This window comes from Lagenorhynchus albirostris, chromosome 17 (genome assembly GCF_949774975.1).
Source record: "Lagenorhynchus albirostris chromosome 17, mLagAlb1.1, whole genome shotgun sequence".
Lineage (NCBI taxonomy): Eukaryota > Metazoa > Chordata > Mammalia > Artiodactyla > Delphinidae > Lagenorhynchus > Lagenorhynchus albirostris.
The window spans coordinates 13,236,981-13,254,815 of NC_083111.1; the positions used below are offsets into that span (position 1 = coordinate 13,236,981).

Here is a 17,835-nt window from a genome sequence, read left to right on the forward strand (position 1 = left end):
CTCCAGTCAATAGAGTCAACAGAGGGAGGGCTCTTGGCAGAATTTAAGTTGCATCCCTGGCTGCAAGTCTCAGAGAGCTGCAGTTACTCTTTGGGTAAGAGCTGTGATTGTCACCGTGATAAGTGAGTCTTTAAAAGCAATCAGTAGTTCAGCTCAGTGGACCATCAAGGGAGGGGACGAGCTACCATTTCCTGGTGATCTGTGTGGTGTCTGGTCCTGTTGTATGGGGTGGAAGCAGCAGCTCTGGGATCCTTGTTCTGTGGACAGACTCAGAAGTAACCTCACCCGTTCAGCATGAATTCATCCTGTTCAAGTTAAAGTGGTTTTCATTCTATTTCCCAAATTGTCTTCATGGAAGGATTGATTTAATGGAAGGTTAGGTCTGGGCTGGAAGTTTAACATAATGTTACCTTGCCGGAATGTCAGGGCGTATATGTATAGCTGGGATGACCCCATTCTGATGTTCCCGTAGGGGAGGAAAAAAATATCCTTTTTTTCTTTAACTCTCCCAGTAAATTAGTCTGACAAAAAACAAATTAACAGGAGAAAAGCACATAAATTTATTTATTATAATTTTTACATGAACACGGGAGCCTTCATAAGGAAATGAAGACCAGAAGAAAAGGTTAAACCTGAGTGTCTTTATACTAGGGTTGAAGAAGAGTAGAAAGTCCTGGAAAAATTTATAGAACAAAAGGGTATGAGTTAAGTGTAGTAACCGGAGTGGGGGGGGGGTGTTCAGCAAGGCCTGTTCCTCTTGGCATCCCTCCCTCTTTGGAGATAAGGATGATCCTTTCCTTTGGGTATCGCTCTCCTGAGCAGCTTATGACCTGCTTCTGGGGGAAAAGGGAGGTGGTCAGAGGGTCCTTCCTGCCCTCACTGTTTCTCAGATTCCTTCAGCTTAAAATAATTCAATATGCCAAAGTGCCGTGTTGGGGGGTAGCATGTTCCAAACCCCATCATTCCTTCATCTCTGATTTCAAAATATCCTAGCAAATATATACCAAATATGATATCAAGGTATAATAAGTGTGTGGTCTTTATGTAGGAGGGACTGTTCCAGTGCCGTTCATAAGTTATCACACTGCATGCCATTCACTCAAAGCCTGTAAACTGAGGGCAGAGGAGAGCAGAAGAAATAGTGGGCTAAATGGGGGACAGAGTCATTGTGTGGTATCACTAAGATAATCTCCTAATTCCTCAGCTAAGTTACGGAATCACAGTGTCGGCTAACTGAAGATATTTTTACGTGGTTAGCCCACTGTGGTATATTGTGATTTATAATAAAAAATATATATTTGGTCTTCATCCCCTTTTCTGGCACAGAGATCAAAAAACCCTTGAGATTTCCTGTGATGCGAGGATAAAGCTGTCTTTTCTTATGTTAATGAGGTGACTTTTGGAACTCACCAATGGCTGGTGGCTGGTTGCCTGGGGAACCAACCCTGTGAGTAGAAGGTTGGAATTTTAAGTCCCACCCCTGACCTCCAGGGAGGGGAGAGAGGCTGGAGATTGAGTTGAGGTGCTAATGGCCAGTTATTGAATCGACCATGCTTATGTTATGAAGCCACCATAAAAACCCAAAAGGAGAGGACTGGAGAGTTTCTAGGCTGGTGAACTTGTGTTGGTGCCTGGAGCTCGGTGCCCTTTCCCCACGCCTTGCCCTGTGCCTTGCCCTCTTCCATCTGGCTGTTCCTGAGTTACATCCTTTTATAATAAACTGGTAATCTAGTAAGTAAAATGTTTCTCTGAGTTCTGTGAGCTGTTCTAGCAAATTAATCGAACCCAAGGAGGGTATCATTGGAACCTCCTGTGTACAGCCAGTTGGTCAGAAGCACAGATGATAACCTGGACCTGTGATTGGTGTCTGAAGGAGGGTGAGTGGGTGGGGAGACAGTCCTGTGGGGCTGAGCCCTTACCCTGTGGGATCTACAGGTAGATAGTGTCAGAACTGAATTGAATCGTAGGACACCCAGCTGGGGTTGAAGAGTTGCTTGGTGGTGTGGGGAAGAATACACATCTAAATTGGATCCACCATCACCTTAAATTCAAATGTCTGTTAGTGACGTTTCAACTCTTTGTTGCCTACAAAAGTTATACTCCTTTTAAAAGCTCCTATTTCTCTAGCAACCTACTTTTTTTCATTTTTTTCTCTGCCTTTGTCCTAATATCCTAAAGAGCTGCTGCTTCTTCTTCTTCTTCTTCTTTTTAATTCAAAAGTCTGTTCAGTTTTTCCGTTTTTCTTCATATCTCAGTTACTAAAATAGTTTTCTAGCTAATCCCTTGTCTCTATCTTTTCTGGTTCATATACACCATCACCAGATTCATTCTCCTAAAATATCATGTTCAGTACCCTGCCTCAGAGCCTAGTTATTTTCTGTTAGCTAAATCTAAACTCATCAATCTGAGGCTGAAAGCCATTTTTCAATAGGGATTTCCAGTTGTATCCCAATCTCAATCTCTTAATGATATAATAAAATCTTTTCTATGCTAGATTGTTGAATGTTTGGCATTTATTCTCTAGTCTCTTCCCTTGCTAGCACTATTTCCCACTCTTAGGATATGTACTTAATCCCCTGACAATGAACTTTGAAAATTTAAAAAATTTTGAGACTCTCTTAAAAAAAATTCGATACCAATTTTAGCCATATCCAGGTTACAATAATAATAGCGCTTCACGGGTACACAGCACTTTAAATAATTTTCCAAGGCTTTTAATATATATTCCCATTTATTTTTTATACACAGTCCTATAAAATAGATAAGATAGATGTTGTTATCACTTATGAATGAGCAAGTTGAGACTCAAAAGTAGATTAACAATGTACTGAAGATGACAAAGCTAGTGTATAACAGATGGGTCTCCTGACTCAGTCCAGTGTACTTTTCTGCCTCTGAAATCCATTTGTTCTTGTGTCTCACTCGTAAAACTTAATGCCCTTTCAGGCATTTCCTGCATTTCTTACCTGTTACTTTCGTTGCTCTGATTCTGCTGTGAACCTATTTAGAATAGGGTACAACCTAGCCTTTTTTATTTCCCATAATCTTGGTTACATAAATGAACTCTTTATGTTTTAATGTTTTCCTATTGCAAGTAAACTATTTACCAATTGGAAGCAAATGGACACAGAGCTCATTGGGCACATAGCAATCAGTATGATGTTAATACACATCATTTATCAGACATCTGTGATTGGCCCTGTGTGGGGATGGGGTGAGAAGAGTATTTGGAAATACTTAGTATTTTTCTGTCTTATAGGGCTGTATCTTGACCTACAGATAGGAAAGCCACAATATATACATATATTTCTAATAATAATACACAGATAATTCACAATATCACGTACACATATTTATTAATATATATTTATATATTATATTTCATATATTCTTTATATATTGTATATATTTTTTAAAAGTTTAAATTTTAAAAATACTATTTGACAGTTTATTGATCAAGACCAGAATAGCTGTAGGTGTTCAGAGAACACCACGCAAGCTGCAACAGCTAATGATGACCTACAACGGTAGCAGGATTTGAATGCTGTTTCATAGGCTCATGTAATTCAGATCTGGAAGAGATTTTAGGGTCTTGAGCAGTGAGTAGAATTTATATAGGTAGATAGGCAAAAATAGCATGTCAGGTGAATGGGATTTTTATTATCTAATGTATATAATAAGGTTGTGCTAATTTTTACTACACAGTTAAAATGTGATGTTAGTTGCAGAAAAAGACTGAACAACTGACTGGTATGTTTTCTTTCTCTGCAGAGGTAAAGTGTAGGATACTCCTGGCTCTTCTTGAATATTCAGGTAATATTTTACATTATTTTTACTATTTGAGATTATTATAGCCCACGACCTTAGATGTCTTATGATATGAAGGCAGCGTCTTCAGCTGTTTACAAACTAGATGGAAATATGATCTCTACCTTTTCTAAAGCCTGGCAGAGATTAAAAAAATACTTAGATAGTATTTTGATAAAAACATAAAACATATGCTCATCTTCAATTAAAGGTTAAAAACATGAAAACATATAAATGTATATTTCTACAAAATATAATTTAAAAGGAGAAAGGGAGGAGGTTTTGGTAAAGTTAATTGTACAGATAGGCTTTTTTGTGAAACTGTGTCTAACTTTTGTTATAGCAAGGATGTAGGCGGGTTCAGATTTAAGGAGAAACAGACTGTGCTTTTGATAGGAGGACTCTCAATCTGAAATCGTTTTGCAAGGGCATGGACACAGAGAGGGGAAGAATTTGTGAGCACTTTTACAATCTGTCACACTTGGAAAATTTAAATTATAAACGAATGAACGAGCCAACTTAACCAAGAGGGCCTTTTGTTTTTTTTGATGCTTGGTTTTTGCTTTGCTTTTTGACTGAGTAATAATATCAAAAGTATCTTACATTTTTTGAGCTTTAATAACGACAGCGTAGTCGATGGACCTCATTTTTATGGATTTCACTGAGTTCTCACAACTACTCTGTGAGAATATTATTATTGTTTCCACAGTTTTAAAGGGGAAGAAATCTACATTCAAGCAGATGAATAACTAGCACATGGTAGTCAATCAACACATACTTTGGGACATCTAGAAGATTAGGCATAGAGATGCCTTACTGGGTGAATAAATAAATAGTAGGTGCAGTTTTGAAATTCAAACTTAGTTCTGCCAATTCCAGAAATGGTCCTGGAATGCATTGCTTTATTTATTAATATTCAGATGGCTGTTCTTATTTTGATTTCAATTTCATTTTTCTATTTCTATCATAATTCTCCTTTTTCCTACTTGATTTACTCCTTTTTTCTTTGTTACATTTGAATGATACCAAACATAGCCAGATTACTCCATATTGTTGGCTATAAAATTATGCTTTTCACTTGAAAAGGGTGGACTGGGTCTGCTAAACATTATTCTTAATTGTCTTTTATTCCTGTCTTTCTGTCTCTCTGATCTCTTCTTTTTGTTTCTTTGTTTATTTTGCTTTCTTTCCCCTACAATCTCAGAATAATGACAGATTACTTGCATGTCTAGAAACCATCTCATTCTTTTCAGATCAGCAAACTTACAATGGAATTTGAGTTTTTTAAACAGTTGAGACTAAATTAAGTGTTAATGTTTTTAAACATGTCTGTAGAAGATGAATTTAAGTAGGTGCTTAAATACTGAAATGAAACGGAAGCCTTTGATAGGTAAAAATCCATTTGTTTTGAGTGTATTCCCACTACAAGGGAATTTTTACTTGGCGAAAATAAACGAGCTGTCAAAAAAAACAGAACTTGCTTTTCTTCTTTTACTAGAAGCTGGGAGCAGCTGTTGTGATTCTTGCTGTAGTTCTTATTGATAAAAATGAGGAATGAGAATAGCTTTGGTAAAGGATGGACACTTGTGACTTTCGAACAGCTGCATAATTAAAAGGAAAAGACCTGTATGTTTTTGCTGAAAGTTTGCTTATTGGGTTTCTTTCTTTATCATGATGTTCCTTCTCTATTTAGCAATAAAACTGAGCACACATGTGCCAGGCACCATGCTAGCTGCTAGGGAAAAGAAGAATCATGATAATATCACTGTCTGTTTTCACCTTGCTAAGTGCTTTAAATGTTTTTATCTCATTTATCTTCATCACAGATCTAAGAAGTAGGAATAACCCCTATTTTACGAATAGGGATCTGAAACCTAGAATTGTATAGATTAAAATTGGCAGAACGGGAAGTTGAAAGCAGATTATATGCCTCTCAAGTCCCTGAGCATAAATCACATGATATACCACTTCCCCTGGCGTTGATGTGCTGACGGTCCCTGGGGGAAGACAAGCATGTGAGCAAACTCTCACAATGCTAGGTCATTAGCCCTTCAGTAGGGGGAGACACCCCCAGACCTGCAGGGGCAGAAAGAAATGCACAGACTTCCTGAAGGAGAGAGGACATTCCCCAAAGGGAGATAATATTTTAGTAGTTCAATGAGTTGACTCTTGAAGAATGATTTCAAGTTTGCTGGGTGGTGAGGGGAGGAGGGTGGCCCGCAGCCAGAGGGCCCATGGACCAAGGATCACCTTTTTTTTTTTTTTTTTTGTGGTACGCGGGCCTCTCACTGTTGTGGCCTCTCCCGTTGTGGAGCACAGGCTCCCGACGCGCAGGCCCAGTGGCCATGGCTCACGGGCCCAGCCGCTCCGCGGCATGTGGCATCTTCCCGGACCAGGGCACAAACCCGTGTCCCCTGCATCGGCAGGTGGACTCTCAACCACTGCGCCACCAGGGAAGCCCAAGGATCACCCTTTTAAGTCAAACTAAATCCAGTCATTTCAAGAAGCCAGAGAATGAGCTCATACATTTTCATTTCACTTATTTCATTTGTTTGTTAGTTGCTCTACTGGTTCATTATTTTCATTCAGTAAATATTTGTTGAATGTCTACACCCAGTTAGAAATTATGCACAACGGAATAAGTGTTTTGTTTTTTTTCTTAGTTGAGAATTGGACAAAGTTCTTTCCCAGTTTAGCCATTTTATAGTGACCTGTAAAACGCTCTTTTCTGTCTATTAGAGCAGGAACATAGTATATAACTACTTAAAGGAAATGTCTAACACATGTTGTTAGTTAAATTAACAGGTTGAACTATATGGAGTTGCCATATTCAATCATGTTGACCTACTAAAACAGCAAGTTCATATAGTTCCACCTAGTCAATGAATATTTTTATCATATAATTAAATATTTTCAATATATTATCCTGTTTCTAACAAAATTTTCAAGAGTAGCTTTTACTAACAGTGAAACTAAGTAACAAGCAGCAATTATGTGTACACATGCTTTGAGGGTCATTAAAAACAGGTGTTCCATGTTCTTGGTAAACAACTTAAAAACTATGCCTTTCTATCAATAAAGCAAGAACTCATTGCTGAGTAAAGGCAGCATGTTTATCTACGTTATACACTAATTATTGACAATGCTTCTTCATTTCAGGAGATTCTGAGCTCTCAAAATATTCAGTGCACTTTTGGGAGTACGATGATATTTACCTGTGCCGTTCCTCTAGTACAAGAGATTTCTCAGTGTATAGAATATATGGCTTGGTGTTCATGTTGTTTATGTAGTTTGTGTTACATCCAGCGCCCCAGAGAAGTGAACCTTTTCGGATCAGGTTCTCAGGGGCACAGCTGCTTTCCATTTGAAAAACCTGAGGTCCAGGACTGGTACTTCACAGGGTAAACATACCTTCAAAGTGGGTCAATCAAAAGTCCGGTTAATTGTAGAATAAGAATGCTAGTAAAAATCAATTTATGCTAGAACTGCAAATATTTTACCTATTTCAAAAAATATATAGGAATTTATGAACTGGACCTGTTTATACCTTATGAAGTTGAATAGGTGACTTCAGGAGATACATTTGCATATTTAAGATATCCAGATTTGCATATTATTACAAGCAATTGGACATGATACTCTTCCCCATGTGTGTTTCACATTAATATTTGAATAGGTCTAGTAGGTAATTTTTTAAAATTTAGTACTAATAATATTTTATTTCATTTACCAGCACAAACTGAAAAACTGGACTTTGAGTTTTCTTTAGGAAAGTGTCATGTACTAGTACAAATTGTGTTCCATCATGAAAAATAAAGTAAATAAAATAAAGGCTTATTGTATTGGGTTTTATAAAACAATTTAGTGATCGCAAAATAAAGTTACAATATCAATTAAGAAAAATGAGCTTAATGTTTCTAACATTTTTGGGTGTTCAGTGTTTTCTAAAAGGCATACTTGCTCAAACGTATGTGCTCATGAATAGAGCTCAAATTCACATTCTTCCCATGGTGTGAGTTTAGGGAACGGATGAAATAACGGTGAATGCAAATGCTGAATGAATTGGTCTTATTCAACTATGACGTTTTCCAAAACTTCCTTTATGTTCTCCTGGATCACAGACAGTGAGACACAGCTCCGAAGAGACATGGTCTTCTGCCAGAGTCTTGTGGCCACAGTCTGTGCCTTCTCCGAGCAGCTCATGGCCGCCTTAAACCAGATGTTTGACAACAGCAAGGAAAATGAGATGGAGACTTGGGAAGCCAGCAGAAGGTGGCTGGACCAGATAGCGAATGCAGGAGTTCTTTTTCACTTTCAGTCACTTCTGTCACCAAACTTGGTAAGGAACCACAATGCCTCCCACTGGCTGTGTCAACTGGAACGTACATTGGGACCTATTCCCAATAAAACATAAAACAGCTCCTTTAAAAGGATATGTTTTTCCATGGGCAAATATAACTTTAATAAGTATGTGGAAATATCTTTCCTGATTTTTATTCTCAATGGCTGCTAAAAGCTGAGAAAGCCTCCATCTGTTACCAATTCCTGTATCCCTGAGCACCGGCCGAGAAAGGTCAGCAGAGGAAAGAGTATCTGCTGCGGTTGCTTATTTGCAGTTCAGAAGGAAGAGTCTGCCATGAGACCCGAGCTCCCCCTGAGGTTGATGTTCTGGAACGTGCTCTTAGAAGAGCTCTGACAACTTGCATGCCATACTGTCTGACAATCTGGTTAGAATTTGCATGTGTTAAATGATTTTATTTCCTTCCTTTGTGTGCATGTTTTTCCTGTTAAATCTAAGAACATTGCCTTAATTACTGTAAAATATTCCGTGTTTATGCATCAGTTGTCCACAGCGGAGATGAAGAAAACATCTCGGAATATTTGATAAAACTGTGGTGAACTTAGAGTTTTTTCACATATACTTCCTGTGGTTCTGATAGTTGTCATGATGTATAAAGGCAAATATGTTCAGTTTATTTAAACTTAAGGTGCGTGTTAAATATAATTTTGATTTGAAACATGAGACGGTATTTTATCTGTTAAAGTACACATAGAAAATGTAGCTACCAAGTAACATGGTTGAGTTTTTAAACGATTGTATATGAGTTTATACATCAAAATAATGTTTTTCTTCAATGGTATTGAGGACAGGGGGGTAATTGCTGTACTGCACGGTCATAAAAAGTTCTGGAATGGTAAGGTAAGAAAGTCCATTCAGCTGAATGAAATTCAGAGAAACAGGATTAGATTCTTTTGAAAAGACTCTATACACTCCATGTGGGTGATCAATTTTTTATTTGGTTGCTAATATAACCAAATAAGAAAGATTTAATTAATGAAAACTTTGAAATAAGTCCCTTGAAAAGTGTTTAAAAACAAAATAAATACTAATTAATCATTGCCTATCAAATAAAAATTACGTAAGATAAGATGCACTCTTCCTAATACATGGTAGGCTTTAAGTATTTGTTGAACAAATTAATTAATGAATGAGGCTTCATTTCTATTCTTTTCTTAAAAACTGCCATTGTCTAGGCAAGTGCTGGTACATTTATTTGAAATCTCAAGGAATGGGGGAATGTATTTGTAATTCATACATCTGGTAAGTGACATATCCAGACTATATAAAGAATCCTTAAAACTAAAGAATAAAAAGACATCTCAATTAAAAAGCAGGCAAAGATTTTTTTTTTTTTTTTGCGGTACACGGGCCTCTCACTGTTGTGGCCTCTCCTGTTGCGGAGCACAGGCTCTGGACGCACAGGCTCAGCGGCCGTGGCTCACGGGCCCAGCTGCTCCGCGGCATGTGGGATCTTCCCGGACCGGGAACCCGTGTCCCCTGCATCGGCAGGCGGACTCTCAACCACTGCGCCACCAGGGAAGCCCCAGGCAAAGGATTTGAGTGGTCATTTCTCCAGAGAAGATATAACATGGCCAAAAGCACATGAAAAGACAATTAACATCATTAGCCATTGGGGATGTGTAACTCAAAAACTACAATGAGATACTATGTCACAGTGATGTGGATGGCTACAATCTAAAAGACAGACAGGCACAAGTGTTGGTGAGGATGTAGAGAAATTGTAACCCTCAGACACTGCTGGGGGGAATGGAAAATGGTGCAGCCATTTTGGAAAACATTTTGGCAGTTCCTCAAATTGTTAAATGTGGAATTTCCATATGACCCAGAAATTCTACTCCTAGGTAATATCCAAGAGAAAAGAAAACTTATATTCTAACAAAACTTGTACACAAATGTTCCTGGCAAGATTATTCATAATACCTAAAAAGTGGAAACAACCCAAATGTCCATGAGCTGTCTGATGAGTGGATAAACAAGTTGGGGTATATCCATACAATGAAATATTATTCAGCAGTAAAAAGGAGTGAGGTACTGATACATGCTACAACATGGATGAACCTTGGAAACATGTTAAGAGAAATAAACCAGTTACTAAAGACCACGTATTTGATTACATTATTACGTAATAATAGGCAAACTTTAGAGACTGAAAATAGGCTAGTGGTTGCCTGGGGCTAAGGATTGGAGGAAGGTATATGGAGGATGAATGCTAATGGGTACTGAGTTTCTTTTTTGGGGTGGTGAAAATATTCTAAAATCGGATGATGGTGATAGTTACACAACTCTGCATATATACTAAAAACCCCTGAGCTGTATACTTAAAATGGGTGAATTTTATGGTATGTGAATTATATCTCAAGAAAGCTGTTTTGTTGTTTTAAATAGGTCTTATGAAACCCTTAAGTTTATTTAAAGAATTGATTAAAAAAATTCAAAGGTAGTTAAAAAAAATGTCAAAGAAACTTGTAATCTTTCTGCCTTTGTAACAAGAGCACTTAGGGCCTCCTAGAACTGTGAAGAGCTCCCTGGGAGCTGCAGGCACTGGCGGTCTGTGTGTTCCTGGGCTCTGAGCGCAGTCCTAGGTCCTTGCGTATGGCTTTAGCCACATCTGCAAGTTACAATCGGAGCGCAACCTGTTTGGGACATTTCTTCCTGTGTGTATTCCTCTCAATTGGAAGAATGCTGGTTCTTTAGTCCTGTCCCTACAATTCCAGGTTCATGGCATTTTTCTGCTGCTTCAAAGGACTTTAAAAAGTAACAGTCTTATAAACATTTATCCAGCACTTACTGTGTACCATCCATTATATTAAGTACCAAACTAAGGTACAAAGGTGATGATGCTATTAACCTTTTGGTATTCATGCAGTCCTTCTTTGGGGTCTGAGGCTGCCTTAGTGGGTTTTTTTCCCATACACAATGGAAATTCTTTACCATCTCCTTCACCCTCTACTCATGCTGCCCCCAAAATATGGCTATAAGCTTACAGCAACTTTTAAAATGCGGGTAAAGCATGTTAAAATTATTGTTAAAAAGGATCATTTGGGCTTCCCTGGTGGCACAGTGGTTGAGAGTCCGCCTGCCGATGCAGGGGACACGGGTTCGTGCCCCGGTCCGGGAAGATCCTACATGCCGCGGAGCGACTGGGCCCGTGAGCCATGGCCGCTGAGCCTGCGCGTCCGGAGCCTGTGCTCCGCAACGGGAGAGGCCACAACAGTGAGAGGCCCGCGTACCGCAAAAAAAAAAAAAAAAAAGGATCATTGACATTCTTAAGGAAACAAATGTACCTTTGAAAGAAAAGTTGTGTATGATTAGGTTAATTATTCTTTCATGAGGAAATTAGTAAAGGACTTTAGATAGTGCACTGAACTGCTAATAGGAAGGCCAGATCCAATAATAGAAAGATGATGTCACTGAGATATGCAGTGAACTTGTTACCATGTCTGGGCCTTACCTGCCTCAGCTGTAAAATATGCTGTAGGAATGAAATGAATGATTAAAACAAATCAAATATCATATTCACAAGATTCTAGATTAAGGCCCCATAAAGGCAAGTGAAAATGATTCTTGTCCCCAGGCTCTTTGGAAGAAAAATCATTACATACATGCAAATTGCTTTTATCACAGTTTTCACAAATTGCAAATTGAATAATGCACAGGTTATCTTATCGTAAAGTACGATGACCATTATGTACTGGGCTTTTTAAGAAAACAATATTTTTGTCTTTCAGCTGTTATATTTGTCAGATTATAGAGATGTAGAGGCAAATAGCATTTTTTTGTGTGTACACATTTGTAACTAATAAACAAAATCAATAGAACTAGAATCTAGCTACAAAATAGACTGAAAAAATCATTTAGACAGCAGAGAAAAGGGAAAATATAAAACTACAAAAGAAACATAACTGAGGATTTGTTAATTTCATTTTAGGCAGTAAATTCTTAGATGTGTTGATAATTTGGTTTGTACTTAAATAAAACACAAGTGAACCTAGTTTTGATCTGGAGTTGTTACGTTGTATTATGTTATATTATGTTTTATCCCAAACAGTCCTATCATATCATGTATTGTTTTTATTTCTTTCTAGACAGATGAACAAGCCATGCTAGAAGATACACTGGTTGCACTATTTGATTTGGAAAAGGTTTCTTTTTACTTTAAACCATCAGAAGAGGAACCACTGGTTGCAAGTAAGTAGTTAAATATTTCATGTATGTTTTGTAAAATTTCTTTGGCATCAGACGACAACATATGTCATAACTTTGATATGAATATATTTGATATGCAGTTTAAGTTTTATATAAAATATTATATTTAGGGTAAAATAGTAATAACCAACTGGGGAAGTGATAGAAAGTATATATAAATTAAATTTACAGCTAATTTTATACTTTTGTTTTTAGCTATTAGTCTGACCTCTAAAACTTTTTCGGAGTGTGTGTGTCAAATATTGTGCTACTCAAGATTGCCTTTTCTTTCTTTTTTGTTATTGTGGTGAAATATACATACCATAAAATTTACCATTTAACCCATTTTCAGTGTACAATTCAGTGGTATTAAGTTCATTCAAAATGTTGTGCATGGGGCTTCCCTGGTGGCGCAGTGGTTGAGAGTCCGCCTGCTGATGCAGGGGACGTGGGTTCGTGCCCCGGTCCGGGAGGATCCCACGTGCCGCGGAGCGGCTGGGCCCGTGAGCCATGGCTGCTGGGCCTGCACGTCCGGAGCCTGTGCTTTGCAGCGGGAGAGGCCACAGCAGTGAGAGGCCCGCGTACCGCAAAAAAAAAAAAAAAAAAAAAAAATGTTGTGCAGCCATTTCCACCATCCGTCTCCAGAACTTTTTCATCTTCCCAAACAGAAACTCCATACTCCTTAAACAATCACTACCCTCCCCCGCTTCTCCAATTCCTGGTAACTTCTCTTCCACTTTCTGGCTCTGAATTTGCTTACGCTACGTACCTCATATAAGTGGGATCACAGAACATTTGTCCTTTCTGCTGCTTTTTTCATGTCAAGACTTCTTTTAATAAAAGAACTGCCCTAACATTTCTGGCTATGTGGATAATCTCTGAGGCCAGCAAAACGTTCACTCAAATATATAATTATTACTTAGCAAAACTGATTGAATTGGGTTTCCACTCCTTATCTTCAGTTGATCCTGTAGACAGTGTGTTAGCAAGCAATGAAAACAGTGTTTAGAGCCAAGAATATACAGAGACATTATAGTTGTTTGATCTGACAATAATTGATAAAATTTATAGTTTAATTCTGAAGAAGTAGACACACAGTCTACATTTTTGCCAGCTTAAAAATGCAAATTAAAAATTATTTTATCCAAGTGTCAAAAAATTTAGTGTGTACAAATATAATCACATTAACTATCTTGATTCATTTATTCATCCTGTACAATTTCCAAGACGGCAAAACCTATCTTGTTCATTGCTGTATATCCAGCACTCAAGAGATACCTGGAACAAAAAGGCCAATATTTTTTTTCAAGTAAATGAATGAACAAATATCAATTCAGTTTATACAGTGCATCAGGCAGAAAGACTTTATGGTTATAAACGTAGAAGGATAAACAAACTTGCTGTGCAGAATGAAGAATAGAATTTCAACAGAACTTGGTTGTATCTAATGTTGCAAAGAAGTTACTTTATGAAATTGAATTGAAAGATTGAAAAGTATCCCTTTTCTTTAGCAATTGGCCATCATTAAACCTAACAAAGGCATTGTTTTAGAAGTATACATTCAGAGAAATAGCAACACCTAGGGCTTAATCTATAGTTTCTGCAAGTTATGATCATTTATCTACCATTTCAACATTGTCACAAATAGGTTTAAAATGTGTCTATCAATCCAAGAAATCTTCAGGAGTTTGTTATTTTTCTGTTTCTTGTTTGTTCATAAGTCTGAGGATCCCCTATGTATTATGGTAGAAGATCTAAACAGATATTTCAGGTCTGGGAAAGGTTTTTACTTATTTGCACATTTCCAATGTCTAGTACAATAAATAGGGACTCAATAAGTATTCATTTAATCTGTTATCTAGAAATTATAATCATTTATTCATCGAAAATTTCTTAAGTGCCTACTTATGGCCAAGTGTTGGATACAATAGAGAACTAAACAGAGATAAATAATAAGTGAGATAAATAAGTTATTTTGTTAATAAATTAGAAGATAATATGAATGCATGACAGGAAATAGAAAAAGAGCAAAGGATGAAAATGAAGGGACAGGTAGGGCATTTTTGATCTGGTGCTCGGGGAATGGAACTTGCAAAACACGTGCTAATTGTGATAATGGTTGCTATGTGCTCAGTTTCTTGCACACTACTTCAGAAGTGTACCCCAAGGACTCATCTTGACTAAAATATGAATGAGGCAGCTGTCCTGGGAAATTGTGATTCCAAACCATGTGTAGCTAAACTTCTCATTTAGTTAAGTGAGACACCCGGTGTGTTAAAGTGTAACGAAGTTTTCTATTACAGAATTTTATATACAGTACAGTAATAAATCTGTTGCTTTAGCTAATGAGAACCTGATTTAATACTCTTTCACCAAATAGCACTGTCAGTATGCCAATCCTGAGCTTTAATACACGTGGGTACTTTTAATATATTAGTTTCTAGTAATTTTCGGGATTCTTTTTTTTTTTTTCTGGTGGTACGCGGACCTCTCACTGCTGTGGCCTCTCCCGTTGCGGAGCACAGGCTCCGGACGCGCAGGCTCAGCGGCCATGGCTCACGGGCCCAGCCGCTCCGCGGCATGCGGGATCTTCCCAGACCGGGGCACGAACCCGTGTCCCCTGCACCGGCAGGCGGACTCTCAACCACTGCGCCACCAGGGAAGCCCTGGGATTCTTTTTAAAGCTTAACAAATGTACTAAATAAAATATCCTGATTTTAGGAAGTAATATAACATTAAATGTCATTTTAGATGTTCCTCTTACTTATCAAGCTGAAGGAAGCCGGCAAGCTCTGAAAGTTTACTTCTACATCGATAGTTATCATTTTGAACAACTGCCGCAAAGGTTGAAAAACGGAGGAGGGTTTAAAATTCATCCTGTTCTTTTTGCACAAGGTAAACTGCTTTCTTTACTATACTTCATGTACTTAAATTATTTTCTTTATCAATTTTTTAAAATGTACTTGTGACTATCCTTTTTGTTCATTAATTCAAAAATTTATTCATAGTACCTAGGTAATATGTTTACTGGTGGGAATGTTTGTTAAGGAAAGAATTTTGTATGGTTTAAATATTTATCAAATAGGATTGCAGCATTATTTATAGTGGAGAAATAAGGCATGAGTGGCTTAAATAAAGATAAATTAATTTGGCTTAAGTAAATTATGGTAGAACCATTAAAATTGGTTGGTTAAGATATTTTATGAGGTAGAAGAAGTTTGATAATATACCCACGCAGATTACAAAAAAGAATTTATATTATAGTGTCAATTATGTCATACATGTATGTATATACTTACATGTGTGTAAAATGTATCATTGGATGATTAAATGGATGATATTTTAATCTTTAAGTTTTTTTGCATTGTGTCAATTTTTTTGTCAGTAAAAATGTATTCCTTTCATAGTAAAAAAATTGTTTTGGCAAATAAACAATGAGTGTTAACTGCAGTAGAAGAAATTAAGAATAACATGAATAAGAAGATTCTTGCAGTGACGTGATTTCCCAGGGAAGGTCCTGGATCTTTTTTAGGATCTTTTTTATTTCTGTGGTCACAGATGCTGCCAGAAAAGGTCAGAAATTCAGATTATTGTATAGTATCTTTTTGTGTATGATTTTTTTTTTAATTCATGCTGTGATCAAGATTGTATCAATTTCTCTGAGTGGTACCACAGAACATTTCATTTTTTCTTTTGAGTTTTCAAGACTGCATTGGTATTGCTGTAGAATTTTTATATTCTAATAAAAAATGAGAAGAGTAGAGGAATCAAATCCATCTCAGTAACGGAAGAACACAGAGGCATATGAAATCTAAATTCACTGCCAAGTGAAAATTCTGCTTTGTACCACATGCATGTTGTTATAATTCTAAAAGATAGATTACTCTTCCTTCAATTGCCATAGTTTAAAACTGACTACCTCAGATACTTGGCAAGAATACATTTAAGCAGAGAAAAATTTCAGCACAGAGATCTTAGGAGTTATTCGAAGGTATTTTCATTTATGTGATAGGGTCTATGTAGGTAATACAAGAATCTGCAATGAAAAGAAATAAAAAAGAAATTGAACAAAAATAGACCTTTGGAACTATGTTAGGAGAATAGTTTAGCCTAAAATATGTTAAAAGCCATTACAGAGATCAGTAGTTTTAGAAGAAAGGAAAGGCTGCTGGTCTGGAATATTAACTTTTATAGGGTTTAACCAGACCTTGCCCTTGTTAAAGGCTCTTCATTTCTTTTCCTTTATTTCTCTCTTTTAAAAAATTCTGTCTTTGAAATCATTACTGAGATGACAGATGGCATTAATCATCTTTTCTAAAAAAGTGATTACATTTGTGACACACCAACCATAAATAGCTGAATATTCATACCCAGCAGCCAGTGTGCATAGGGAAAACATGATTTTGCAAGTAACCTCTATTTTTTAACTGTGGCTAAAGCTAATTTAAAAACAATCCTGAAATATATATGATTTCATTGAGTACACTGTTGCTTTTACAGTGTAATGTAAAGAAAAATTCTAGCAAACATTAGGTTTTAGCATTCACACAGCAGTAAAATATGAAAAATGATTTGATGAGGCGACAGTGGAAACACTTCTGCAGTGGAGGTCACAGATAGGTAAAGAAGACTGGAAAATAGTCTGTCTCATTAAAAATCTGTCAGTGATAAGGTTGTTTATTTAAAGGAGTTGCAGAGGTTCCCCCGCATTCACAAAACTCCCATGAGGAATCATTAGTAACTGAGTTTTCATCAGCTTGAGAGAAGCACAGGAAATTCAGCCCTAGCTTGAGCGGCGATTACCATCTGGTATTTGAAAGTGGTGGTAAATGGGAGAGATTCCAAATGGAGTCTATTCCTGGGATGAACGTTTAATGGAAGGATTTTAGTTTTGTGAGTATGTGAGTCTTTGTTAGCAAATAATAAAGAGAAAAGTAGGTGAATTTGAAAATTTCCTGGGAAATGTATTAGAGTCAGTGCTCTAAGGTTGTCCGTGGTACCAGGTACCTAGAACAAGAAGCAAATGTCCTGCCTTCTCGTTTTTTCTTGTCTGCATGGATCCTTGGGCAAAGGAGGGCACATGGATGAATGGGGCCCCCTGCAGAGATGGGACCAACTAGTAAATCAGGAATGCCAGGGTTGGAGGCAAGCAGGGTAAACTTTTAGGGAACGTACGTTGCTAAAAACCAGAGCTGCTGGAGAAAAAGAGTCTAGGCAGACAAAATGGCAAAAAGGCAGATTTCCAAGGTTTGGACCACAGAAACAGCCAGACAGAAAAGTCAGCACAAAGCATAACCAAAATGCTAGAAGGTAAAGGCCACACGAAAGCAGTCTTCTAGAATTACTTCCTACAAGTCAGAGAATTAATCCTTTTAGGATCCCTGAGCCCTTGGTAAGATAAAGCAAGTAACTATAAACTGGGTGGAAATGGGAGTCCAAGGAAGATAGATATCCAGGGTCCCTGGCTTGCTTTCATGCTC

General features: G+C 37.4%; 1 protein-coding gene across 1 annotated transcript in view; it reads left to right on the top strand.

Moving 5' to 3' along the window:
- PREX2 (phosphatidylinositol-3,4,5-trisphosphate dependent Rac exchange factor 2) overlaps nt 1-17,835 on the top strand; it is a 285,362-nt gene that overhangs the window by 182,425 nt on the left and 85,102 nt on the right. Inside the window, exons 31-34 of the mRNA XM_060127864.1 lie at nt 3,772-3,813; nt 7,929-8,146; nt 12,256-12,358; nt 15,107-15,250. Of these exons, the coding sequence (XP_059983847.1) occupies nt 3,772-3,813; nt 7,929-8,146; nt 12,256-12,358; nt 15,107-15,250 (507 nt within the window). The remainder of the gene's footprint in view (nt 1-3,771; nt 3,814-7,928; nt 8,147-12,255; nt 12,359-15,106; nt 15,251-17,835) is intronic.